Genomic DNA, 23,667 nt, shown 5'->3' with positions numbered 1-23,667 from the left:
AAAAAAAACATATGTAGTATGTATATTTGAAAATATTTTTAAATTGTTTCTTTTAATCTGATATATAATTTTTGTATTTAACATATTTCTCTCAAAAAATAATATACGAGATATATTTCTTTAACGCACTTTTTCGATTACACAGGGTAACTGTAAAAATTAATCAGAAATTAGTAGAAAAAAGTTTTAATTGCCGTGTGATGGGATTAAGAAAGTTGTGTTAACTTTTAGTTGCAGATTCTGCCGTGAAAAGGCGATAAATGAAAAAAATAATTTATTGCTAAATAATAATCTTATCTTATCGTTATCTTGCCTTCAAAATTTATTATTACCTAAGTTTCTGCAAGAACTTTTACAGAGAACAACCGAGAACATTTATTAAATGGTGATTTGATGACAGTTGGGAATTTTTATTTCTTGTAGCAATACAGCCACTTAGACGCTGCTATCCAATAAAAGAGATACTTTGTCATCGCACTATTTAAAATTATTTTTTACCAGCTAAATCTAATTAAGAATTAATTACAGGCTTAATAAATTGGTGCCACGATTTTCCAAAGACTGCATACAATAGAAATGAAGGTTTGCACTATAATTAAAAAAATGCCGTTCGATATATTTCAAAACATTGGATTCCAGACTGGCGTAGCGTATTCCAACACGGGTCTGACAAGACTGTAAAAAAGTATTACTAAAGATTTTTTCTTATTAAACCCATTAGTCACCCGTAAATTAAATCCAATACCCTTTAGAGCCTTTTGAACAATGTTTTCGCGCATCTCAAAAAGAAGCCCCGGATCCAATGTAATACCTAGGTCCTTTACATAGTCTAAAAATTTCAGTTTGTAGTTACCTAGGTAGAGATCACTTTTAATTTGCAATTGTGGTAATTTTTTTGTAAACAAAATAGTGACATTTCTCAGGGTCAACAAACAATCTGTCCAGAGAACAACATTCTTCAAAATTTGACAACACGTAGTCTGCCGCAGAGTGAACCAATTTTTAAATTTTTAGTTCATCTGCGTACAAGGAGTAAGTACTATGTAAAAAGCACCTGCCAACATCATATAGGAAAATAGCAAACTTACATTTTTCTCTTTATAGTTCGTACCTATGGTGTATTTGTTGATACTAGCAAATAAGTGATTTTGTACTACTTTCGAAAAATATTTCAATAACTCAAACTAAACCAAATACTGAATATTTTGGAAATCGGGTTAAAAAAAATCACTGTTCAATTTTAAAAAGCGATTTTGTTTATTTCTTATTCCTTTGCAGCGCTCATTTGTTTTTATTGGTACGTTCAGTAGACAATGGAGAAAAACTCATATAATCTTATATAAAAAAAGTTTTTGCCTAACCCCCTTTAATAAACGCTGAAGGTGGGTGCCGAAATATAAATAAAAATCTTTTTTTTTAATTTATCTTATTTAATAAGTACTTTAAAACTCGACAAGAAATATTTTACTCGAATGAATAATCAATATATCATTCATTAGGTTAATTGAGGAGTAAAATATATTTATAATTTTAAATCGTCAATTAGATTTTCAGACATCGAATTTTGTGCCTAAGCCCTATCCCAGCCCACACCGAGAAGCGATTATGATATTTTGTCTCCCGGAGTAGAATAATTGGCGTTCAATTCTATTAGTATGCGCGCACATAACTTAAAAGACATCTTCGCGTCAAAGGCCTTTCGTGTATGAATTTGGGACAAATTGTAAAAATCCTTCCACATCACTGCTAACGTTCTTTAAGGTTGACCGAATGGTAATCATTCTTATTCAAAACTCGATGCCGCTATTTTGCAACGCCCGCCAAGTAGGGAGACTATTTATACTATGATACGAATTTAATATTGTTTATTATTTATAAGCATTTTTTCAATGGCGATTTAGTTTTTCAACAAGAACGGTGGTTTGTTTGTTAAAGTGGTTACCATGGATTTTCGTGCCTTGATTTGGACGCTGTTTTGCGTAAGTACCCTACATATATTTCGGAAATCATTTTTAATGATGTAATGATGGCAACGCATTGTGTAGTGTGAACTTTACAGTTTTCCTGTTTTTTTAAATTTATTAATGGTTTTAATATTTACTTATAACATACCAGATGCCCTACATCGCATTTTCATATAATGTGTTTAAATAAAAGCAGTATGGTCTGTTCATAGATATAAAAAAGTGACCAATTGCTTTTCCAAGGGTGATCATTAACATACAATGCAACAAGATTATTACCTCAAGTTTCGGAATTTAAATTCAGGTAAAATTGTGGTCCGTAATAGAAAATAATTTTATACCTACCTGTGTTTAATATTCTTTGGTTTGGTATACTACTTAGTTTAAATTGTTCTATTGAGACTAAGGAATTTATAAACAATGTTTTGTTGACTCTCATTGAACGTGGTGCCAGCAAGCAAGCATCTTTAGAAGAAACGGCCTAATTGACGAAAATTCCAACATCAACTGTACGGAAAATTGTGAATAATCCCATTTCAGCGAGGAAAAAAAGAAGCGATGCTGATCCATTTTCTCAAGAGTAGATGAAAGTGTTCAAGATATAATACGGAGTAAAATTTACCAGTTATACGAGAAACAAAGCGTGCCTACATTAGATATCTTAATTAGGAGGCTTGAAAAAGATGAAACCGGTGTTAAATGTGGCAGAACTACCTTATGTATTCAACACATGGGTTTTAGATTTAAAAAAATTGACAAAAGGCAAATTTGAATAGAATCTTTTAGAATTCGGAAATGGCGACTGGAATATCAAGAAAAATTAGATGATATTTTTAGATCCAGGAGTTTGAGATCTTTAGGCCACCTTTGATTTTTTCTAAGTAATGTTAATTATTTATTATTTGTTTAGAAAAAAATGTTAAGTACAAAAGTTATATTTATATTCTCACTTGTCTTATTTACTGTAGAAGTCCTACGGGAAACTAAAAGTACTTTACGTGTATAAAGACTACTTATCTACTGAGATTAGACTTAACTTGTTTGACTCTCTTATACTATCTCTACAGCTATGGTTTGCGTAAATTTGATCATATAACGCCAGCACTCAAGGATTCTCAGTTGTTAAATCTGTCTGAAAGGTATTTTGTGCATGTGTCTACGTGACAGTATAAAATTACTAGGTACGAAAAGCAGCGGTATTTCAGAGGTACTGATATACATAACAGGGCGACTCGTCACCCTCACCTGTGCTATGTTCCCAAGGATAGTACGGCTGCGTTTCGGAGTTCTTTCATGTACAAACCTATTAAAAGTTACAATTCACTTCCACTGAATGTTATTAGTTCTACATTTAAAAAGAAATTAAGAGAGCTGTTGAGATTAATGAGAGGCTGAACCGCTTATTGTTATTATTTTTTATTTATTTATTTACATATTTTTTGCTTGCTGTTTTTCTTTTATTTTCTTTTAGTCGTTTTTGAATATTGCCCTTGCTTTTTCCAGTGTTTATTTTTTTCTTTTTTTCTCTTTTTACATTTATGATTTGTTTAAAATTGTCAAATTGTGAATCTAGGTAGATTTAAGGAACTTATTTATATTTCTTAGCTTTTTTTTCTTGCTAATTTCTGAATATTCTACTACACTGTATTGGTGATTAATTAGGTGGAGTAGCGCTGCTAGACCTCGCCAGCTGTTCAACTCATTTTTTAATTTCAATAAAGACTATTTATTAATATTATTATTATTATTATAAGACTAAAAGAAACAATTTAAAATTTCATATTATTCATAAACACTTTGGAAACTAAAGTTGTATTTTGTATTGTTTGTATTTTGTATTGTTTGTATTAATCACCAAATTTTGTGGTCTATACTGAGTGTTTTCGATTATATGTCCATTTTTTTGTCAAAAACTCTTGTGTTTAACACGCCATTTCCGACAGCTGTAATTGTAATTTCCTGTACCTAAACTTTTTAAGATACCTATAAGAAAAATAAAAATTAATATTTAAATTTTGAATTTTGTGAAAAAAAAATGCTCCTTATTTTGGGCTCAAAAAAGAATTTTTGAGTAAGATGATTTTTTCGAATATGTGTTATTTACAGTTTACATTCCATAAAGACTAATTTTTTACCTTCAGGTACCAATTTGAAAATTTTTGGTATTTTGCTCCTAAAAATGTGTATACCTCGTAACTAGTTTAGGTATAGGGAGTGCATAATAAAACTTTAAAAAATTGATAGGTGTAATTAATGGTATACAACATATACAGCGTTCAATTGGATTTTTCTAATGTTGACTCACCCTGTATAAACGATAAACGACTGGCCATAAATCCGTAAACACTCAGTGTGATTGAGTCTAACATATACGGGGTGTTCCATTTAAAAGAAAAAAAACATATGTAGTATGTATATTTGAAAATATTTTTAAATTGTTTCTTTTAATCTGATATATAATTTTTGTATTTAACATATTTCTCTCAAAAAATAATATACGAGATATATTTCTTTAACGCACTTTTTCGATTACACAGGGTAACTGTAAAAATTAATCAGAAATTAGTAGAAAAAAGTTTTAATTGCCGTGTGATGGGATTAAGAAAGTTGTGTTAACTTTTAGTTGCAGATTCTGCCGTGAAAAGGCGATAAATGAAAAAAATAATTTATTGCTAAATAATAATCTTATCTTATCGTTATCTTGCCTTCAAAATTTATTATTACCTAAGTTTCTGCAAGAACTTTTACAGAGAACAACCGAGAACATTTATTAAATGGTGATTTGATGACAGTTGGGAATTTTTATTTCTTGTAGCAATACAGCCACTTAGACGCTGCTATCCAATAAAAGAGATACTTTGTCATCGCACTATTTAAAATTATTTTTTACCAGCTAAATCTAATTAAGAATTAATTACAGGCTTAATAAATTGGTGCCACGATTTTCCAAAGACTGCATACAATAGAAATGAAGGTTTGCACTATAATTAAAAAAATGCCGTTCGATATATTTCAAAACATTGGATTCCAGACTGGCGTAGCGTATTCCAACACGGGTCTGACAAGACTGTAAAAAAGTATTACTAAAGATTTTTTCTTATTAAACCCATTAGTCACCCGTAAATTAAATCCAATACCCTTTAGAGCCTTTTGAACAATGTTTTCGCGCATCTCAAAAAGAAGCCCCGGATCCAATGTAATACCTAGGTCCTTTACATAGTCTAAAAATTTCAGTTTGTAGTTACCTAGGTAGAGATCACTTTTAATTTGCAATTGTGGTAATTTTTTTGTAAACAAAATAGTGACATTTCTCAGGGTCAACAAACAATCTGTCCAGAGAACAACATTCTTCAAAATTTGACAACACGTAGTCTGCCGCAGAGTGAACCAATTTTTAAATTTTTAGTTCATCTGCGTACAAGGAGTAAGTACTATGTAAAAAGCACCTGCCAACATCATATAGGAAAATAGCAAACTTACATTTTTCTCTTTATAGTTCGTACCTATGGTGTATTTGTTGATACTAGCAAATAAGTGATTTTGTACTACTTTCGAAAAATATTTCAATAACTCAAACTAAACCAAATACTGAATATTTTGGAAATCGGGTTAAAAAAAATCACTGTTCAATTTTAAAAAGCGATTTTGTTTATTTCTTATTCCTTTGCAGCGCTCATTTGTTTTTATTGGTACGTTCAGTAGACAATGGAGAAAAACTCATATAATCTTATATAAAAAAAGTTTTTGCCTAACCCCCTTTAATAAACGCTGAAGGTGGGTGCCGAAATATAAATAAAAATCTTTTTTTTTAATTTATCTTATTTAATAAGTACTTTAAAACTCGACAAGAAATATTTTACTCGAATGAATAATCAATATATCATTCATTAGGTTAATTGAGGAGTAAAATATATTTATAATTTTAAATCGTCAATTAGATTTTCAGACATCGAATTTTGTGCCTAAGCCCTATCCCAGCCCACACCGAGAAGCGATTATGATATTTTGTCTCCCGGAGTAGAATAATTGGCGTTCAATTCTATTAGTATGCGCGCACATAACTTAAAAGACATCTTCGCGTCAAAGGCCTTTCGTGTATGAATTTGGGACAAATTGTAAAAATTCTTCCACATCACTGCTAACGTTCTTTAAGGTTGACCGAATGGTAATCATTCTTATTCAAAACTCGATGCCGCTATTTTGCAACGCCCGCCAAGTAGGGAGACTATTTATACTATGATACGAATTTAATATTGTTTATTATTTATAAGCATTTTTTCAATGGCGATTTAGTTTTTCAACAAGAACGGTGGTTTGTTTGTTAAAGTGGTTACCATGGATTTTCGTGCCTTGATTTGGACGCTGTTTTGCGTAAGTACCCTACATATATTTCGGAAATCATTTTTAATGATGTAATGATGGCAACGCATTGTGTAGTGTGAACTTTACAGTTTTCCTGTTTTTTTAAATTTATTAATGGTTTTAATATTTACTTATAACATACCAGATGCCCTACATCGCATTTTCATATAATGTGTTTAAATAAAAGCAGTATGGTCTGTTCATAGATATAAAAAAGTGACCAATTGCTTTTCCAAGGGTGATCATTAACATACAATGCAACAAGATTATTACCTCAAGTTTCGGAATTTAAATTCAGGTAAAATTGTGGTCCGTAATAGAAAATAATTTTATACCTACCTGTGTTTAATATTCTTTGGTTTGGTATACTACTTAGTTTAAATTGTTCTATTGAGACTAAGGAATTTATAAACAATGTTTTGTTGACTCTCATTGAACGTGGTGCCAGCAAGCAAGCATCTTTAGAAGAAACGGCCTAATTGACGAAAATTCCAACATCAACTGTACGGAAAATTGTGAATAATCCCATTTCAGCGAGGAAAAAAAGAAGCGATGCTGATCCATTTTCTCAAGAGTAGATGAAAGTGTTCAAGATATAATACGGAGTAAAATTTACCAGTTATACGAGAAACAAAGCGTGCCTACATTAGATATCTTAATTAGGAGGCTTGAAAAAGATGAAACCGGTGTTAAATGTGGCAGAACTACCTTATGTATTCAACACATGGGTTTTAGATTTAAAAAAATTGACAAAAGGCAAATTTGAATAGAATCTTTTAGAATTCGGAAATGGCGACTGGAATATCAAGAAAAATTAGTATTTACAGAGAACAACAAAGGCCAATTATTTACTTGGATGAAGCCTAGTTCGACACTTATGATACCTCGCAAAAGGGAGGGGTTGCCTCAATTGATAAGTGTAAAACAAAGACGCCAAAAAAGAGATAAAAGAGTACCTATTTTGCATGCTAGCTCTAAAGATGGTTGGATTCCAAATGGACTTTCTCCGTCTGCGAAAAATATAAACTAGTTCCAAACATTCCTCCTAATAGCGTAATTGTAATGGACAATGCAAGTTATCACAGTAGACAGTTGACTAAAACCCCTTCCTCATGTGACCCAAAAGCAATCCAAAACTACATGTATAATAACGACATTTATTTTCACGAAGATTATACCAAAAAGCAATTAATTGAGGTTCTATAAAGCTTGAACCTACAAAAGGAATACGTCTGGCAAAAAAATTAATAAAATTACTTCCTCAGCGTATAGTGTGACCCGAAGTATACCGAACAATTTAGAAGAAGATACCAACATATGAAGTTCGTGTTAGGTGATATATGGAGTGTTTTTCAGTAATCACACTTATTTTCACATTCAGAACTTAATACGAGGGCTGCCTTTTATATTTCGGGATTTTCCTAACCTAGTTCTGCCATCTGGCGACTAACGTTTAAATAGGGAAGTTTGAAATTTTGAGGTTAGGTTTACTCAGTTAGGTTTTGGCGAAAGAGTGTATGTGTGTTTTGTGATAAATTAAAAAAATTGTAACTGTCAAAAATGGAACTTAATAGCGAGCATTTTCGCTGATTTTAGGACTTCAGTCGTGGTCGTACTTTTCTTAGGAATGAATTTGGTGGTCCAAAATCGTTGGTTGTCCAAGAATACATTGATGTAGTACAGAAACTGATTTTGTAGGATCGTCATGTGACTTACCATGAGATTGAGGTATCTTTGGGCATTGGTGGGACCAGCATACATACAATTTGGCCGCTAAAAAAATATAAAAGGTAGCCCTCGTAACAGTGAGAGGTTTTTTACTTCCTGTGGATTGCTTATTTAGTGGAAATGATAGAATGCTACGAAAATCTTTAACTAATGCTTGAGAAAATCAAATACATGAACCATAGTTCGATGATTTGTGGTGACTTAAAAGTTATGGGACTTCTACTAGGTCAGCAGTGAGGATATACAAAGTACCCTTGTTCTTTGTGTAAGTGGGAGAGTTGGGACTGATCAAGATCAAGACAAACAAAAGGTTGCATGTGTCTCATTTACTGATACCGTGAAAGGTTTTTTGGGAAACAACAAATATGAGTATAAAACTACACTTCTGGACTACTTTCTCGAAAATCTTGGTACCGCCGATGCTGCTGCTGGTCATCAAAAAGGGACATGGAATATACAGGAAAATCCACAAAACTATTGTTTTGGGACTTTGTTATTTAATTTTGGTTTTGGATGTTTAAATCAACCGTCAAAATATACCGAATCAAATGTCAGATCAAAAGTTTAAAAATTTAATGCATTTAAATGAAGCGATTCATTTATGTTAGGGTGATACAAAACGTGATATTTCTTACAGTTATCGAATGCATCAACCTCGGCCCACGTCTTGTACACTGCACCGCGAGCACTGTTTAATCTAGCCTCGTCAGCCTCGGCCTCGGCTTCTCAAGCAACCACGCCTCTTTTAAACATAGTCAACCTCAGCCGGAGACAGGAAAAAGCAACGCAGCTTAAAGAAGACCACGGCTTGACGGAACAAGAGGACTTGTTAGCCGAAAATCAAGGAGCTGCAACCGACGACTCCAGTGTGGAGGAGGGTAGCGGGAGCGGTAATAACGAGGCGTCTCCTAGCATATTCCAAAAAAAGGTACCCCACTTAAACTAGTTTTTGCATTTTTTTTTTCAAAGAAACTTACTACTTACTACTGAAACAGGCTACTGTAATACTATTTACAAAACTTCTGGATTACCCATGCGTCGGTTGTTGTTGAATCGAACTTGCTAAGGTGGTTATGAACACAAATGAATATCGCGAAAAATTGTAGAGATTCTTACAGACTAATCATATCGTCAACTTAACATAGATCCTACGTCATTTATGGAACGCCACCTTAAATCTTCTTTATCCGACCCCGTGAGAAAGTTTATCACCTCTCATGATTCTAAAATTCCTTTTCTCTATGGATTCCCAAAGATTCTCAATGCAGGATTACCCCTTCGACCTATTGTCAGCACCATTGGTTTTTTTACAGGGAACGCTGATAGTTTCGTAATTAATTGCTTTAATTCCGTTGAACAATTAAAAAGCACTACATTAGATACACAAGATATTCTGGTTAGTTTCGACGTAGAATCCCTCATTACTCAAGTCTCTATGCCTGAAACTCTCAACATCATTTTAGATATATTAAAATCCGAGAATCTGGAACCAAACCTCTCTCTCTCTCTCTCTCATTGAAAAATGTTTTTCGTATAACGGTTAAATTTTTGAACAAACGTCGGTCGAATATATTTATGGAAGCTTTTGAGAAGAAATTTCTCGATCTCTCCATCTAAAACCAAAGTTATGGAAAGGCTACATCGATGATACTTTTGTTATTTGGCCTCATGGTCAAGAATCCCTAATAGATTTCCTTAGACTTTTAAACTCTATACACCCTATCATACGTTTTACCATTGAATTAGAAATTAATAATAACCTCCCATTCTTAGATATTCTTATCAATAGAAGATCAAACATAACATTGGGTTATTATGTTTACGAGTCACTCAACCCAGAATTAAAACACCTTATGCTCTTCTCTCTAATAATTTCCACATTATAGATATCACAAAATACACTTCATCGCAACCTTCCAATAGCAATGAAGCAGAAAGGAAACCCACACCTGCCACTTCCATACATTCAAAACATCAAGGATCACATATCAAAAGTTCCAAAACCAGATTTACCACTTTTCCAAAAATCTCTCAACAACTTCGATCCGTTAAAGACGAAATTCCATTTGAGCGTACAGCAAAGAACATGAAAGCAACCTATAAGCGACCTATCAATATGGGATAGGTGCCCCTCAAACAATATGTAAGCAGGTACAGGCTAAACTGCGAGCCAGTTTCAGTCAAGCTCTGAAGAAGCCAACAGAATGATTGGCGAAACGTTAGCAAATTCGACCAAAGAAAAACCGACGCAGTTTTTGCTTTGTATTTTAACCCATATCGTTATAATCTAGATAAACAAGCTCGTAGCGAAGCTCAACTTTATAGCTCAGCTTAAGAGCGCGTTTCATCGCGGCTCGGAGGCCAGCACAGAAGCTCCGGAACAATTCGAAACTACTACTACGACGACGGCCGTGACTTCCAAAATCAAGATCACCTTCGAAGACCCGGTGCAAAGTAATTCGACCGTAATCCAGACGCTGAAAGTTTCGGAAAACATCCAGCAGATACCGAATACGAAATACGGCAGCCCGAAGAAGGTTTCCGAAGGTCCCGAGAAGATAGACCTTCAGGTTAACGAGGTCACCAGGGAGGTGGTGGAAAAGATACCCAAACGAGAGGAAATAAACAAGGAGCCTGTGGGCGGTTTGGATCGTATTCGGCTGTTTTTTGCTCAGATGGTAGGACGTCTGGTGGGGTTCACGTATGGGGCGTTTGGACGTTTTTAGGATTTTGAAACCATTTGGTGGTAGAATAAATAGAGGTGTTTTATTTATATAGCCATTACATATGGCGCCCTACTATCGAACAGTTGCGTATGTTACCCCCCAACGGACTGAGTTGTTATTTTCATTGTTGGCGTTTGGCCCATACCATTTTCGGGATAATGTGACAAAAATGCTCAGCCACTGGAAAAATTCTTCTGTTTGCTGTCAGAGCTGTACCTATACACAATTGTGTTAAGTTTAAAGACGGTCTAAATTGATCTATATGGACCAAATACTGCCGTTTGTTAAATTAAGGTCTTAGAGGTGTCCACTGGTTAAAAACTAGATTTTAAATCTTGCACTGGTTGAATGGACCTTCTCAAAATTTTTGTTGTTGTTGCCTCATGAATTCCTGCATTATCAGCATAAGCAGGAACTCTATATTACTAGTAGCTAAACTTTATGCTTTTATCCAATCACTTGACATTTCTTGGAATCAAGATATACGGAGTGCTTTCCAAATTCTTGCCTAGATATTATATAAATATTTTGGTCACAGGATTTAAATAATTTCTAGGGGGTTTGCGTTTATTATTTTTTACTGCTATAGGGAAGAAAGTGTCACTTTGCCGGAGACACGCAATTTTGGTCAGTATTGACCTACCTGCCTTTATGTGCACTTCATCCCTTAGACTTGCGATTTCTTCTGGTGACATTTTCCTTGATTCCCTTCCTTTGTTTTCCACATTCTATAGAATTGGTTCTAAGGTGTCCCCAACAATTTTTTTTTCTCCGTCCACATTCTTAACAACAAATAATTCAAACAATACCATTTCTGCCCACTGTCCGATCTTTGGTGGAATACCATCTTCATCTTCCGGAGATAAAAAATATTTTCTTGAAATGGCAAATACTCTATACCTACCTCTAGAGCAAAATGCATTTCTCTCACTTGGAAGGTAAACGACAACTTCCTCAAGATCGTTAAATATTTGTGAACCACAACAATTTGCCTCTACGTGTTGAGTCGCTCATCTTACAATAAAAACCAAACAAAATATAAACTTGTTTTGCTAATTGAATACTACTGACACCTCGAGATGTGTGAATAACCTTTATAGAATGCTTTCAACATGACGATTTTCTTTTAATATAAAGGAATAATACCGTTTACGTTATTTTAGCGCTACCTACTAAATTTTAGATTTGTATATACACAGAGAAATATGATTAAGGAAAACGAGTAAATCATTTATTTTTTGAATACTGCGTACCAGGACTATAATATATATAAATAAAATAAATAAAAAGAATATGCAATTGAATTCCTTTCCCTTTTTCCTTAACAAACTTCTGCGAAAGCAATTAAAATTCTGAAGCAAACCTTAAAACATAAAAAATATATGATTGGCAGTAATGCTCTATATAGAAAATACGATAATAAAACAATCTATTGTCATCTAGGCGTGTGTCTAAAATATAGATTTTTTTGTTATAGAACAACGAATAAGGAAATTTTTAGATTCTACAACAACTTTCCGAGTCGGATTTTGGTACATTACTACCAACTGTGGCTGAAGCGAGGCATCAGCAATTTCCACCAGGTTTCTTAAATCACTTAGTTATGTCGTTTAATTTAATAATATCTTCCTTTTATACCTAAAACTATCTTCGTTTTACCTAAAATATGAAAGTTATTATGTTACTTTTTTTATATGGCAAGAATTTTTTTCTTTTAATAATAGTTAATGTTACTTATACTATATGTTAACATTTTAGAATGGAAACATAACCTTTTTTTTAAATACTACATATGTTCTTACTAAATTCGCCATATTTTTATTTTCGTTTTCAATTTTTACAATTTATTTGCATTAAGAGAGATGCATAGAATGCACGGGCCTGTCGAGGGTTTTTTCTGCGTTAACCGTATATCAGAAACATGTGAACTTTTTCTCCATTTGTAAATTGATTGTTTTCCCTGACAATCCAAATCGATAACACGACAAAATCGATACTCAGATAAAAATGTACAAACTGTCAGAATTTTCAATCATGTCGACTCGACGATGAATAGAAGCAAAGCCGCCTAAGTAATATTTTGTTGTTATAAAAATGTACTTACTCATTTGCTTTTTTCCTTTCCGTGAGCTTATTTTTTAACGGATTTTGAAAATTTTGATGTCAAAATGTTGCAAAAAACGTACCGGCTTTCCCACTAGGAAAAACTCGGTTATCATAAAAAATTAATAGTTCATCATATTAAATGCTATTTGCCATTAGACAAGTAAAGAAAAGTTTAATTTACAATTTTTCCCATGGTCAGGTGACCTGTTAAATAGTATTTATGATGCTCAAAGCCTCCTAGACACAATTTTCAAAAATCAAGTAAAAATTGAAAAAAAACAAAAAAAAAAGAGAGAAAAACCATCTTATTCTGCTGAATCCAAAAATGCAAAAAAATATAGGTTTCAAATCGCTACCTCAAGCCGTTTAAGAGTTATAGAGTGTTCCCACTTTCTTGTGTCACCCGGTATAGTGTTTTAAAGGTGATGAAAGGATTTAATTAAATTGAAAAAAAATCAAGTGCAGAAGTCGAACCGTCAGAATCAATATGCAATCGTAATGAAATATAGAGCTGAAAAAGTGATCATGAAAATGTGTATTCCATGTTTTTAACAAATAAAGGTTTTTTTTCGAGTATTTTCGGAAATACTAGGAATATTTAAAAATGTAAAACGGCACTTTATTGAGTTGAACGAATCCCATAGAATACGAAAAATAAAACTGATCTTTTACAACTGCGTTCCGGGGTTAAAAGTTTCTCTCCGTGTTACGCGCTTAATCCAAAATGGCGTGACCCCCATTCGTTCGTGCGTGTATCGCCCGTCGTAGCTGCGTAAGTAGGTAGCCGTCCGACCGAACAATAGAAACAAGTGAAATGCGCAGCAATACGGCGAATAGAAAAAACAATTGAAGCAATGAACCTGTTCGTCTAACGAGATTAAGATCGCGGGACGACCTCTGGATTTTATAAAACAACCGTCGGTCGATTCGCGTTTTCAAAGTCGCCTGCGCCCGACAATAATAATACATCGGACTGGTTTTTAAAGTTGCAAGAATTTTAAGGACTGCTTCTGTGGCGCGAACGGACGACGTTATCGACGAATCGTCCGCCGATTTTTTCGGAACACGGTCGGCGAAACTGGCGATCGATTGCACCGTTAAAATTAATCGAGTGTGATTAATTTCGCGTGTCGATTTTGTTATAACGCGCGAGATGATCTGTTTCGGGCTGTGTTTCGTGTGTTTCATACAGGTAAGATTGATCGATGCCAAAATGCGCCGGCAAGTTCGTGAGAAACTTATTTTTATTATTACAATGGACGCTCTATACGGGCTGTTTCTAATCGAATGGCAATCATTAAAGGGGAAAATTTTTAAACCAAAAACTTCACATGAACATAGGTCCTAAACGTCTTAATTTTTAAGATATAGGGTAGCCTTTAAAAATGCAATAAACTGCCTGATACCACTTTACATATTTTAATAAAATTTGCCACACACGTACCTTTTTGTTTTTAGAGTTAAAAAAAAAACATAATGTGGGGTTATTAGGCAGGTTTTTTTCCAAGTGACGCAAAAAACATAAAACGCGATCAATTTTCGGACATATCAGTTTTTTTTAAATGGAACACCCAGTATAATATATGTAAGTGTTTAATAAAATATGTTATTCCGTTTACAATGATGTAACACATTTTATATTTTAGTCCACTCGTTTTTGACAAATCTCCAAATTGGGAAATTTTTAGTAGTAGAACAACTTAACTATTCTAAATACTGCTTCCATTTGACTACTCCCTTCTGTAAAATAATTAAGTATACGCCGATTTAGCATGTGAATGATGAAGATGAATTTTGACATTTGTAAATTCTGACGGTCACGTTTATTAAACACTCGCTCCGCTCGTGTCAAATAAACTCGTGAGTCAAATGCCGTTTACCGCACTAGTTGCGTAATATACTATTAAGCATTAATATTAGATCACTAAATCTCATTTCTCTTAAAAACAAAATTAAAGAGCACTTATTTGCTAATGGCTTTTATACTGTTGTCGAGTACATAGATTGTCTTTTTTTACGTCTTTTGTATTCTTATTTGATTTTTTGTTTTTAATACTTCATCTCTGTCTGTGAATGTAACCACCTACTTATCTAATATATATTGTATTTTATTGTAAAACGTAGTTAATAAAATCTTGTATCTTGTATCTTCTGTTTTTCATTCTTTTGCTCATAAAAATTAAAATATATGTTTAAAATCTTACACAGAATGTTCAAATTATAACACTGTAAAGGTTACTTTCAAGAATTAAGATCGCATAAATCCCTGCCGTTTCATGTTTTGGTCCGTCTCTGTTTCTAGTTAAAACTTGCATTTGCTCACTGCAAAAATCTCACAACCAAAAACCAGAACGCCCTTAGTGAGAGCAGTCTCAGCCCTCATGCAAACTAAAAACCAATAAAAACTGGTCAAAATTTCAAAACTGACTTGTTCGTAAACGGTTAATTTTTATGATTTTTTAAATTGATTTTTGAACAACGATTAGTTTATCTTTTATTTCATTAAAATATCTAAAGCGGTATTGCAGACATTAAAAAGAAATATATTTTAATATTGAATTTTTTATCCACCCCGTATCTCAAAATTTAGGACGTTTAGGAAATATGTTGATATGAAGTTTTCTTTTTAAAGTGAACCCAAAAATCGCCGCCAAAATGTATATAAAAAATCAAATTCTGAATAATAGTTTGTGACATATGGCATTGTTGCCGAAGGATCAATTTGCATTTCACATCAAATTATACAATTTCATATTGTATTTCATTTTACAGATATGTCTGACGGCGTATACGGGAAGAGGTCCACCAAAAGTAGAAAAGATTCAAAATTTTTCCGACTCGTATATACCAGCAAGTATGCAAGTGATAGCACATTTGAGCGAACTGATGAAATACGAGCTGAATCCGCAGCCTTGTAAGTATACCTGGTGTTGGGACTGGTCAGTTGACCACTTCTTAATTGATTGCTCAATTAATTACTTTTTAATTGGCTAGTCAAGAAATGTTGTAATAGAAGTAACAAAGGGGTTAAGTGCCAAAATTGTTAAAAGGAGATATTTAAAAAAATTATAATTATCAAAAAAAAAACATATTATTTGGCTTACTGGTAAATAAGCTGAGACAAAAAAAACGTAGAAAAATCATTTTTCTTCGTTCTCCGTTCTCCGTTCTCGTCTTTTGGTTTTTCCTGAATAACTTTCAAATCGTTGGAGCTACAAAATTACCTCCTTTTTACCCCTTCACGAGGCACATCTTTTTTTCGCGATTTTCGACTATTTTTTGGACCTTGCTATGAAACACGATAAGTGTCCGAAATTTGAATCAATCGACTTCATATTCGGCACATATATGCAGCTTTAATCCTTGACGGAACCTATTGAAAATGGGAGGGCTGGGGGGGTCGGGAAGTATTTAAAAAAAACGGTTCACAAGACCGAAAAAATTCTAGAACCAGAAGACGCAGAGGCAAGGACTCCATAAACTTTTATTATTGACAATTTTTCAAAAATATACAGGGTGCGCCGCAAATTCAAAAAAACTTAAAAATGGGTCCCCTATTATTGAAAATTGGAAATAATTTCAAATCTGTGTTTTAGATGTTAGTTTCTTTTACATGACGATATTGCCCATATACACGCGAAGTATTTTTTTGTGGTTATTTTGGCATCCAGAAAAACATCTTTTCCTCCAAACCCATTCATCCGATCGGAAAAATTTTACATTCGGTATACGTGGGAGATCAGGCGCTATAACTATTGTTTCATGCATTTTTTCGAATATATACAGGGTGTTTTACTTATGGACAAAAATCTAAAAGACCGTGAAAATTGTTTTTTACAGAGTAAATTCGTACAAACAATAGCTAATCCGTTCAAACAGTGTTATAGGCCGTATCAAGGAAAAATTCAGGAGAGATCTAGAGTTATATCCTCTATTTCGAACATTGTTGGAATTATATGCAGGGTACGTCGTTTGTGGGCAAAAAATTCTAATAGATCCTAGAATTATGTGGGTGAATTCTTGGCGATACATGAAAAACTTTTAAAAATATGATAATTTGATATGAACGGTATCGTAAGTAAATTAAAATCGTAAAAATTACCAGTAAAAATTTTAATATTTACTGGTGTTTTCTATAACTTTGAAGTTCGACGAGATGTCAAAGACATATTATACAGGGTGCATGCACAATTAAATTACATCGATTTTGAGAAAGTTCCACAGTGGTCCGCAGGAGCTCGATAGAAAAACATTGCGTCCCTACAAGAATACGCGAAGCGCCTTTTTTTAAATAAAAAACTGATTCGCGCGATTTGCGACGAACTTGCCCCGCTCACCGACGATTTTTCGAAAACAATCTTGTTATCACCGAGCTTATTAATGTATGGTAGCAGCCTAACTGAGATATTTCTAATATCTTCTATGGTTTTTCCTTTTTTAAGTACCGTGTGCCTTTCCAACATGCTACTTCAGAATAAGATTCAGCAGTCAACAAAAAGCCACGTCTTTGGAAGTCAACTTTCATTCGATCGACTTTGCTAATATTCACTTGTTTGAGATTTAGTATCTTGTCAGCTGCCGCTTGTAGATCAAAAAAATTTTTTTGTGTCATATCTACTATCTCAAATCGGCCTGCGCGTGTACTTGACAGTATTACATTTAACGCACTTGCGCTTTTTTTTCTCGATCAACGCGAAATCCCTGCAGCACTGAAGGAAGCTATGTTGAATAGTGTCAAAGAGTTCACAACTCACTAAAAACACATAAATGAAAACACTCATTCTGTTTTTATTTTGAGCAATACAGTTATCGCTCCAAACAACAACATTTCTTTTTTCTGTATTGGGGACGCGTAATAAGCAACTCCCAATTTATGTTATCAACAAAGTTGATTCCCAAGCTGTAGCGTTAAAGTTGGCTCATGTAGAACAACTTTGCTGTCCGACTTCTTTCGCCCGTCGCTTTTATTTCGCACTTTAACGAATCACATTTACTATAGGTGTCACTTCGACGTCCTCTAAGTGAAACATTTCTAAAGTCTTCTTTCAACACATTTTTAAAAATAGATAACAACATTTTATTTTGATTTTGTATATCATTTTTCATCTATTTCATCAAATGATAAACTAGCATTTAATTTATAAAATTCGGAATAAGAAAAAATTAACTTTTAACCTCATTCATATCTTTAGTATAAAGATATTGGGACGCGGTTTTCAAAAAGTCAAAAATAAATTTATGCTTTTTCAGAAAATTAAGTTTTTTTTGCGATTATGTCAGCAAACGCCACCTGGTGAGAAGGTAATGACTCCAAGTTTAGTAAAATTTCTTCTCTTTTTTCTTTTTTATTCTATTACTCTTATTTTAGTAAAACTTATAGGTGACCAAACTGAGTGGAAATTTCTGCAAAAACGGTATATTTCTTTTGCAGTTTTTGCTCGCGAATAATGAGATTCTTCTCGGGGAATACTACTTATATACTCTGTTGCCTATCACCCTGCTTAAATTTTCCAGGAGCTACACGAGTTGTCATGTCTTTATAAACAAACTTTTTTGTCAAATCGGAAGTATTCATAAAAGTAGATTTACATACAACTACAACATTACCCTATCCGTCTGGAAGTGGATGGTACATTGACGGTGACTATCACGATGGTCTTCGTATGAGCCATACCTTTTTCTCTTTACCTTTGTTAAATGTATTAGGCGGATGATGTACGTTCCACGGACTTCAGGTCTGCACTCATAGTATTTTTCAAAAAGTGTCAATCTCTGTTCGTAGTTTAACGACTTGCAGGTAAATTTACAATTATATATTATCTGCAAGAAAGAAGAATATTTTTTAGGACTTACAGAAATATATACACAGTAAAACAATATTTAAAAAAAGGTTTGGTGAGTATCTAATCCACTTTAGTAACAACTGCGCTAAGCCTGTGAATTCAAACCTACAGCGCATTAGATAAAAATTGGGACCATCCTAGAGTCATGTAGAAGCTTCCTTATTAGAAATTAAAACAATGACTTACTTGTAGGTTAGGCCTCTTTTTTTAGGCTTGTCCTGCATTTTTGCGTCGTCTTTGCTCACCACTTGATCTTCTCATTCCTTGTTTTCGATGTTCAAAACTCAATTCGAATAGCTCTTTACAATATTTGACAGTGTCGTTACAAAAAATATACAGATCACGGATCCTGTATGTGAATGATGGCACGTAGAAGATTTCTATATAAAAATATAATTTACAAAAAAAAATGGTACTTAGCCCTTTTGTTACTTCTACTCCTCAATTGTAGACTATTTTTTTTATCAGTATTTAATAGAAATAATATGTATTTTACAATAAATTATTACGCGTTTGTGATGTTCAATTTACCTATAACCCTCCTCAAGGGTTATCCGAACACGATACTTATAATATCGAACCCATTTTAATCGACCCAATTGACCGGTCAATTGCATAACCCTAACTATACCTTACTCCATAGCTACTACCACAACGTCCACCACCACCATGAGGCCAACTCCGTCCCATAAGCCCGGGGTCTACGCACCCGAAAATCCGCAGGCCTATTACGCAAACCGTAATTCAGCCAAATTAGATATGCACTTGACCAGTAACGTCTGCCGCTCTATTTTGCAGGAAAAACGTACCAAGAATTCGTCAAAGAACTGCAGGAACCCAGCGGACCGAACTATTTCGACAGATACTACTTCTTAGAGCCTCCAAATGATCACCTGGCGGCCAGAAGTCTGTCTGACCAAGAAGAGGACGATTTCGCCAAAGAGATCGATTCCTATTTCGGCAAGGGATTCGCCCACCTCTTTAAACTGGCCAATAAGTTAGTTACTTAACGAAACCATCATTACCAAGCTCGACTTTCCCGTTTCTCACTTTTAGAGTCGATGACGATTGCGGCGAGGAAGGCAAATTCCTCCAGTTCTCGAAAAACTTCGACGACGTAGATTTCGGATTGGAATTGTTGCGGCAGCTAAGGCAGAAGAGGATACCACCGACCAGAGCGTACGTTACTTTGCTGAATTTGTACGACACCCTTAATAAGGAAGCGAAAAGATTGGGTCTTAGCAAATTTAACGTACGTATTAAAGCCTTCGCCGGTTAGACCATCTATCAGTAGCCGAAAAAATGTTGTAGGGGTACAATAACGCAGTGCTGAAGACTCTGGTAGACTCGTCCTCTGGAACATCCAGCGATCAACTGAAAATAGTCCTTAGGAAACTGCTTGACAATCAGGACTCGAAGAAGCCTGACGTCGTCGCTAGAGTCAGGGAAGTTCTGCAGGATCTGGAGCAGCCTAGCAGTTACATCAATGCAGCTCTCAAAGGAATCCCACCGTTGAAATTTGCGTGGTAGATGCGAGCATTTCTCTCGACGTTTTGGCGGCAGCCATGTTCCTATTTGCTATTTGTACAGAAAATCCGTGTGTGATAATTTTTTGTATGCGGAGCCATCGCTTGTGTTAACGTTGAAGATTTTATTCAATAAAGAGAACTATTTAACTAATTTTATTTAAATAATGTAGGGTCAGGGGCGGCAGGTGCACATGCACTGCAGTTCTGCAGAGCTCATAAAACATGTAAAAAAATATTTTCTTCTCGCAGTTGTGTGGTGTTCTGGTTTATTGGCTTTTGTGAAAATTTATATTCACTATTAACTATTAATTTAATAAATGTGAAGAGATGTTTTAAATATTCAAACTAATAAAGGTTAGAATTAAAAGCAATACGTAGACCAGATATAAGAGCTGGCGTAAGCAGAGAAAAAAAGTTAATACACGGAAATTTAATAAAGGCATTTACTCAAGAAAAGAATGGATCTGTGGATGTAACAAAATAATTGCAAAAATGCATTTTTCAAAAATATTTTTGTAATATTAATATGTTTTGGGTTTTAATTTAGTACCTGTCACGCTATTTATTAATAAAATATGGCTGCTTCAAAACACTTTTCATTTTATCACTATAAAGATAATTGGTATTCCATATATGCCGACTTTACTTCGTTAACTTTTGCGGAGCTTTTGAATTGGTTCTCCTGGGACATGATAAGAGCGGAACTTACGAGAACCCTGAGGTATTTCGTGGACCTATTAAGTTTTCAGCTGATTCTAGTCTCTAAGTGAGCACCTAAAAAATTCTTCGATACTTAAGGGCACTTCAAAAGAAATTCAACATAATTTGTTACAAATAATAATAATAATAAATAATGATAATAATAATAAAAATGAAAATGATAATGATAATAATATATAACAATAATACCCATAAGATGTCCTTTATTAACTACATTTTTTCCAAAATTACATTTCATTTCATAAATAATTATTGTGCGAGAGAAAATAGAGTAGACTGAATCTAAAATAATAGACAAAAATTGGTCGTATAACTGTACACGCAGACCCTGGCAAATCCTTACTCTACATTAAGTATACCTCTCTTAATATTTTTACCCAGAAAATTGGTATTTTGTAAATTCTATGTTAAATTTTTTTCAAATTCTCTGGCAGCGAATTGTACAACATCCTTGCATTATAGACAGAGAAGTGTGCCACTCAGGAATTGAAATCACTCTTATTTCTTAAATTACTGTGTGAACGGCTCTGATGACGTCACTTTGAGGGGGAATAAGCTGATGAGTAAAGTTTGCTCACCCTTTTCCATTTTTAACAAGCTCAATTTTTTTTGCGAGAATGGCAGAACACCTTAAAATTCATTGTGTAGCCTAATATATTTTGTTCGCTGTACTGTATATGAATATTATTTAGATGAAGCAATTGAAAACGAAAGCGGGTCAATTTGAAATAATATATTCACAAAATATAGGGGTATTGTTACTGTTTCTCGAAATATATAAACTCAGACCTAAATCAAATTAAGTTACACTTCGTGCACGAACAAGCTTGGCATGTGGAACATTCCGAATCAACGAGTAAGACAATTTTAATTTTCTATTTTTAAATTTACCGGGTAATTCCAGGCAATTTGCTGCGTCATCCTGGCACTGCTGGCTGCTATATCAGCTTTGCCTGAGCACAATGACGAAGCACAAACCAAAATCCAACAAACTGACTCGCCGTTCTCCCAATTTTTGAGGAAAATCTTCCCTAACCTCAAACCCAACGAATACAGAGACCTCGACAGTAAATTGAGAACCATTTTGGGCAACCATCATCTCTACATAGAGTTTCTGCATCAGTTCGCTCCCAACCGATGGTTCAAACCACTGCAGGACAAAATTCAAAGGGTTCAGGAAATTTTCAGGAACCCGAATCAGGCCAGTCATTCAATTCCGTTTGGGTGCAACCGGCCGGGTTTCACGGTACTGAACCCTCAGAACGATGACAAAGTTCAGCAGCAGCCAGAGGTGGGTGGGAACTCCAGCCATGAGACTTCCCCAGGTAAATGGGCATTGTATATATGTGATACTATATAAAATAATATTATCATTTTAGGTTCTAAGCTCTTCATATTCGAATCCAAATCTCGTCCAAACCCGCACTTGTCGCTAGAAACCACGTATAATAACTCCAACGAAACATAAACCAGGGAAAACACCATTTCACATCAATAAACTGCAGTTTGTAATTTTGTTTTGCATTATTTCATATTCGCGTCAGTGTTAACTCTTGTTCTGGTATTTTCTCGAAAGAACAGGCTGCCTACAGAGAAGCAAAGAGTTACGTAATACGTCTACTAAATTGTTAAAAACACTTACTTTCTGATCATGCCAACACATATGGCCAAGGCAGCCCCAGCGAGTATTGTTGCAACTGCAACGATAAGTTTTAACCACAGAATCGGACCAAGGCCCATATTTTATCCGAATTAAATCAGTCTCCGTCGACACTGACAAGCCGTTGAAGGTATAGGATGACGTATTACTTTTCTGAAGTGATGTCACGCTGATTTCAAATAGCGTATATCTTATATTACTTTTTTTAACAATAATTCCTAACCTACACATGTTCTGTGCTGTAGATAAGAGGGTTGCGCTCCGTAACATAATTTCCGAAACCCAAAACAATAGAATTGGCCAAAAAGGATTTTATAACATCAAAAACTAAAAAGTCAAGCCTTTACTAATATAATTTTATTAATCTTTAATTTATTCCTTGTTTGTAATGTATTCAATTAAGGCCAGTTTGCCATTTTTCTCAAAATTATGTTACTTCCTAAATACAGATATTACTAAATATATGTATTTATTAATTTTTAGATTAAAACGAATTTTCTTAGATTACCCTTTCCGCTCTGACGATACTTCATTTTTCAATAACTTTTTTCTACAATGCTCCATATTTCATCATTCGTGGGAAATCAATGTCTTTTTCATTTAACCATCGAACCAATATCTGTTTTGTCGATGATTTTCATGGAATATCCCCTAAAAGGCCGGAATGATAGCTTGCGTTCATAGGAAGATTTGATAAAATCTGTTGATAGATATAAGAAAGTGACTAACTGATATGAATTAAGGAAAGACCCGGGCAAGCTGTAAGAATGAAATATGGCCGAACAGGTCCGTACTTTGCTTAGAATTTAATTATTTGGGGTTTTGTTAGGAAAGATACTAAACAATATTTATTTATTTATGTATGTATTTATGTTTAAATCTAAAATAAAATTACAAATTATTTTTATTACCTACTTAAATTTCTTAAAATTATTCACATAATATATCATTATCATTTCTAATTATTATTTGTAATATGGATATACGATTGTTCTGCTTTTTCTATTTTCTTTGTGGAGGAATGTTAAA

General features: G+C 34.0%; 2 protein-coding genes across 2 annotated transcripts; both read left to right on the top strand.

The window, feature by feature from the left end:
• Positions 1–6,176: 6,176 nt before the first annotated feature.
• On the top strand, positions 6,177–12,501 carry LOC132706179 (uncharacterized). Its single transcript, XM_060677352.1, has 3 exons — positions 6,177–6,335; positions 8,692–8,982; positions 10,346–12,501. Exons 1-3 carry the CDS (start codon positions 6,300–6,302, stop codon positions 10,778–10,780), a joined length of 762 nt encoding a protein of 253 aa, XP_060533335.1. The 5' UTR covers positions 6,177–6,299; the 3' UTR covers positions 10,781–12,501.
• Positions 12,502–13,498: 997 nt separating this feature from the next.
• LOC132706194 (uncharacterized) lies at positions 13,499–22,498 on the top strand. The gene is made up of 8 exons (XM_060677377.1): positions 13,499–14,078; positions 15,659–15,800; positions 19,373–19,468; positions 19,528–19,726; positions 19,786–19,981; positions 20,041–20,255; positions 21,883–22,303; positions 22,358–22,498. Exons 1-7 carry the CDS (start codon positions 14,040–14,042, stop codon positions 21,995–21,997), a joined length of 1,002 nt encoding a protein of 333 aa, XP_060533360.1. The 5' UTR covers positions 13,499–14,039; the 3' UTR covers positions 21,998–22,303; positions 22,358–22,498.
• The last annotated feature ends 1,169 nt before the right edge of the window (positions 22,499–23,667 follow it).

This window comes from Cylas formicarius, unplaced genomic scaffold (genome assembly GCF_029955315.1).
Source record: "Cylas formicarius isolate icCylForm1 unplaced genomic scaffold, icCylForm1.1 PGA_scaffold_8__14_contigs__length_24414737, whole genome shotgun sequence".
Taxonomy (NCBI): domain Eukaryota; kingdom Metazoa; phylum Arthropoda; class Insecta; order Coleoptera; family Brentidae; genus Cylas; species Cylas formicarius.
Note: the sequence above shows the minus strand (reverse complement) of the source record. Positions and strands in the feature narration are given on the sequence as shown.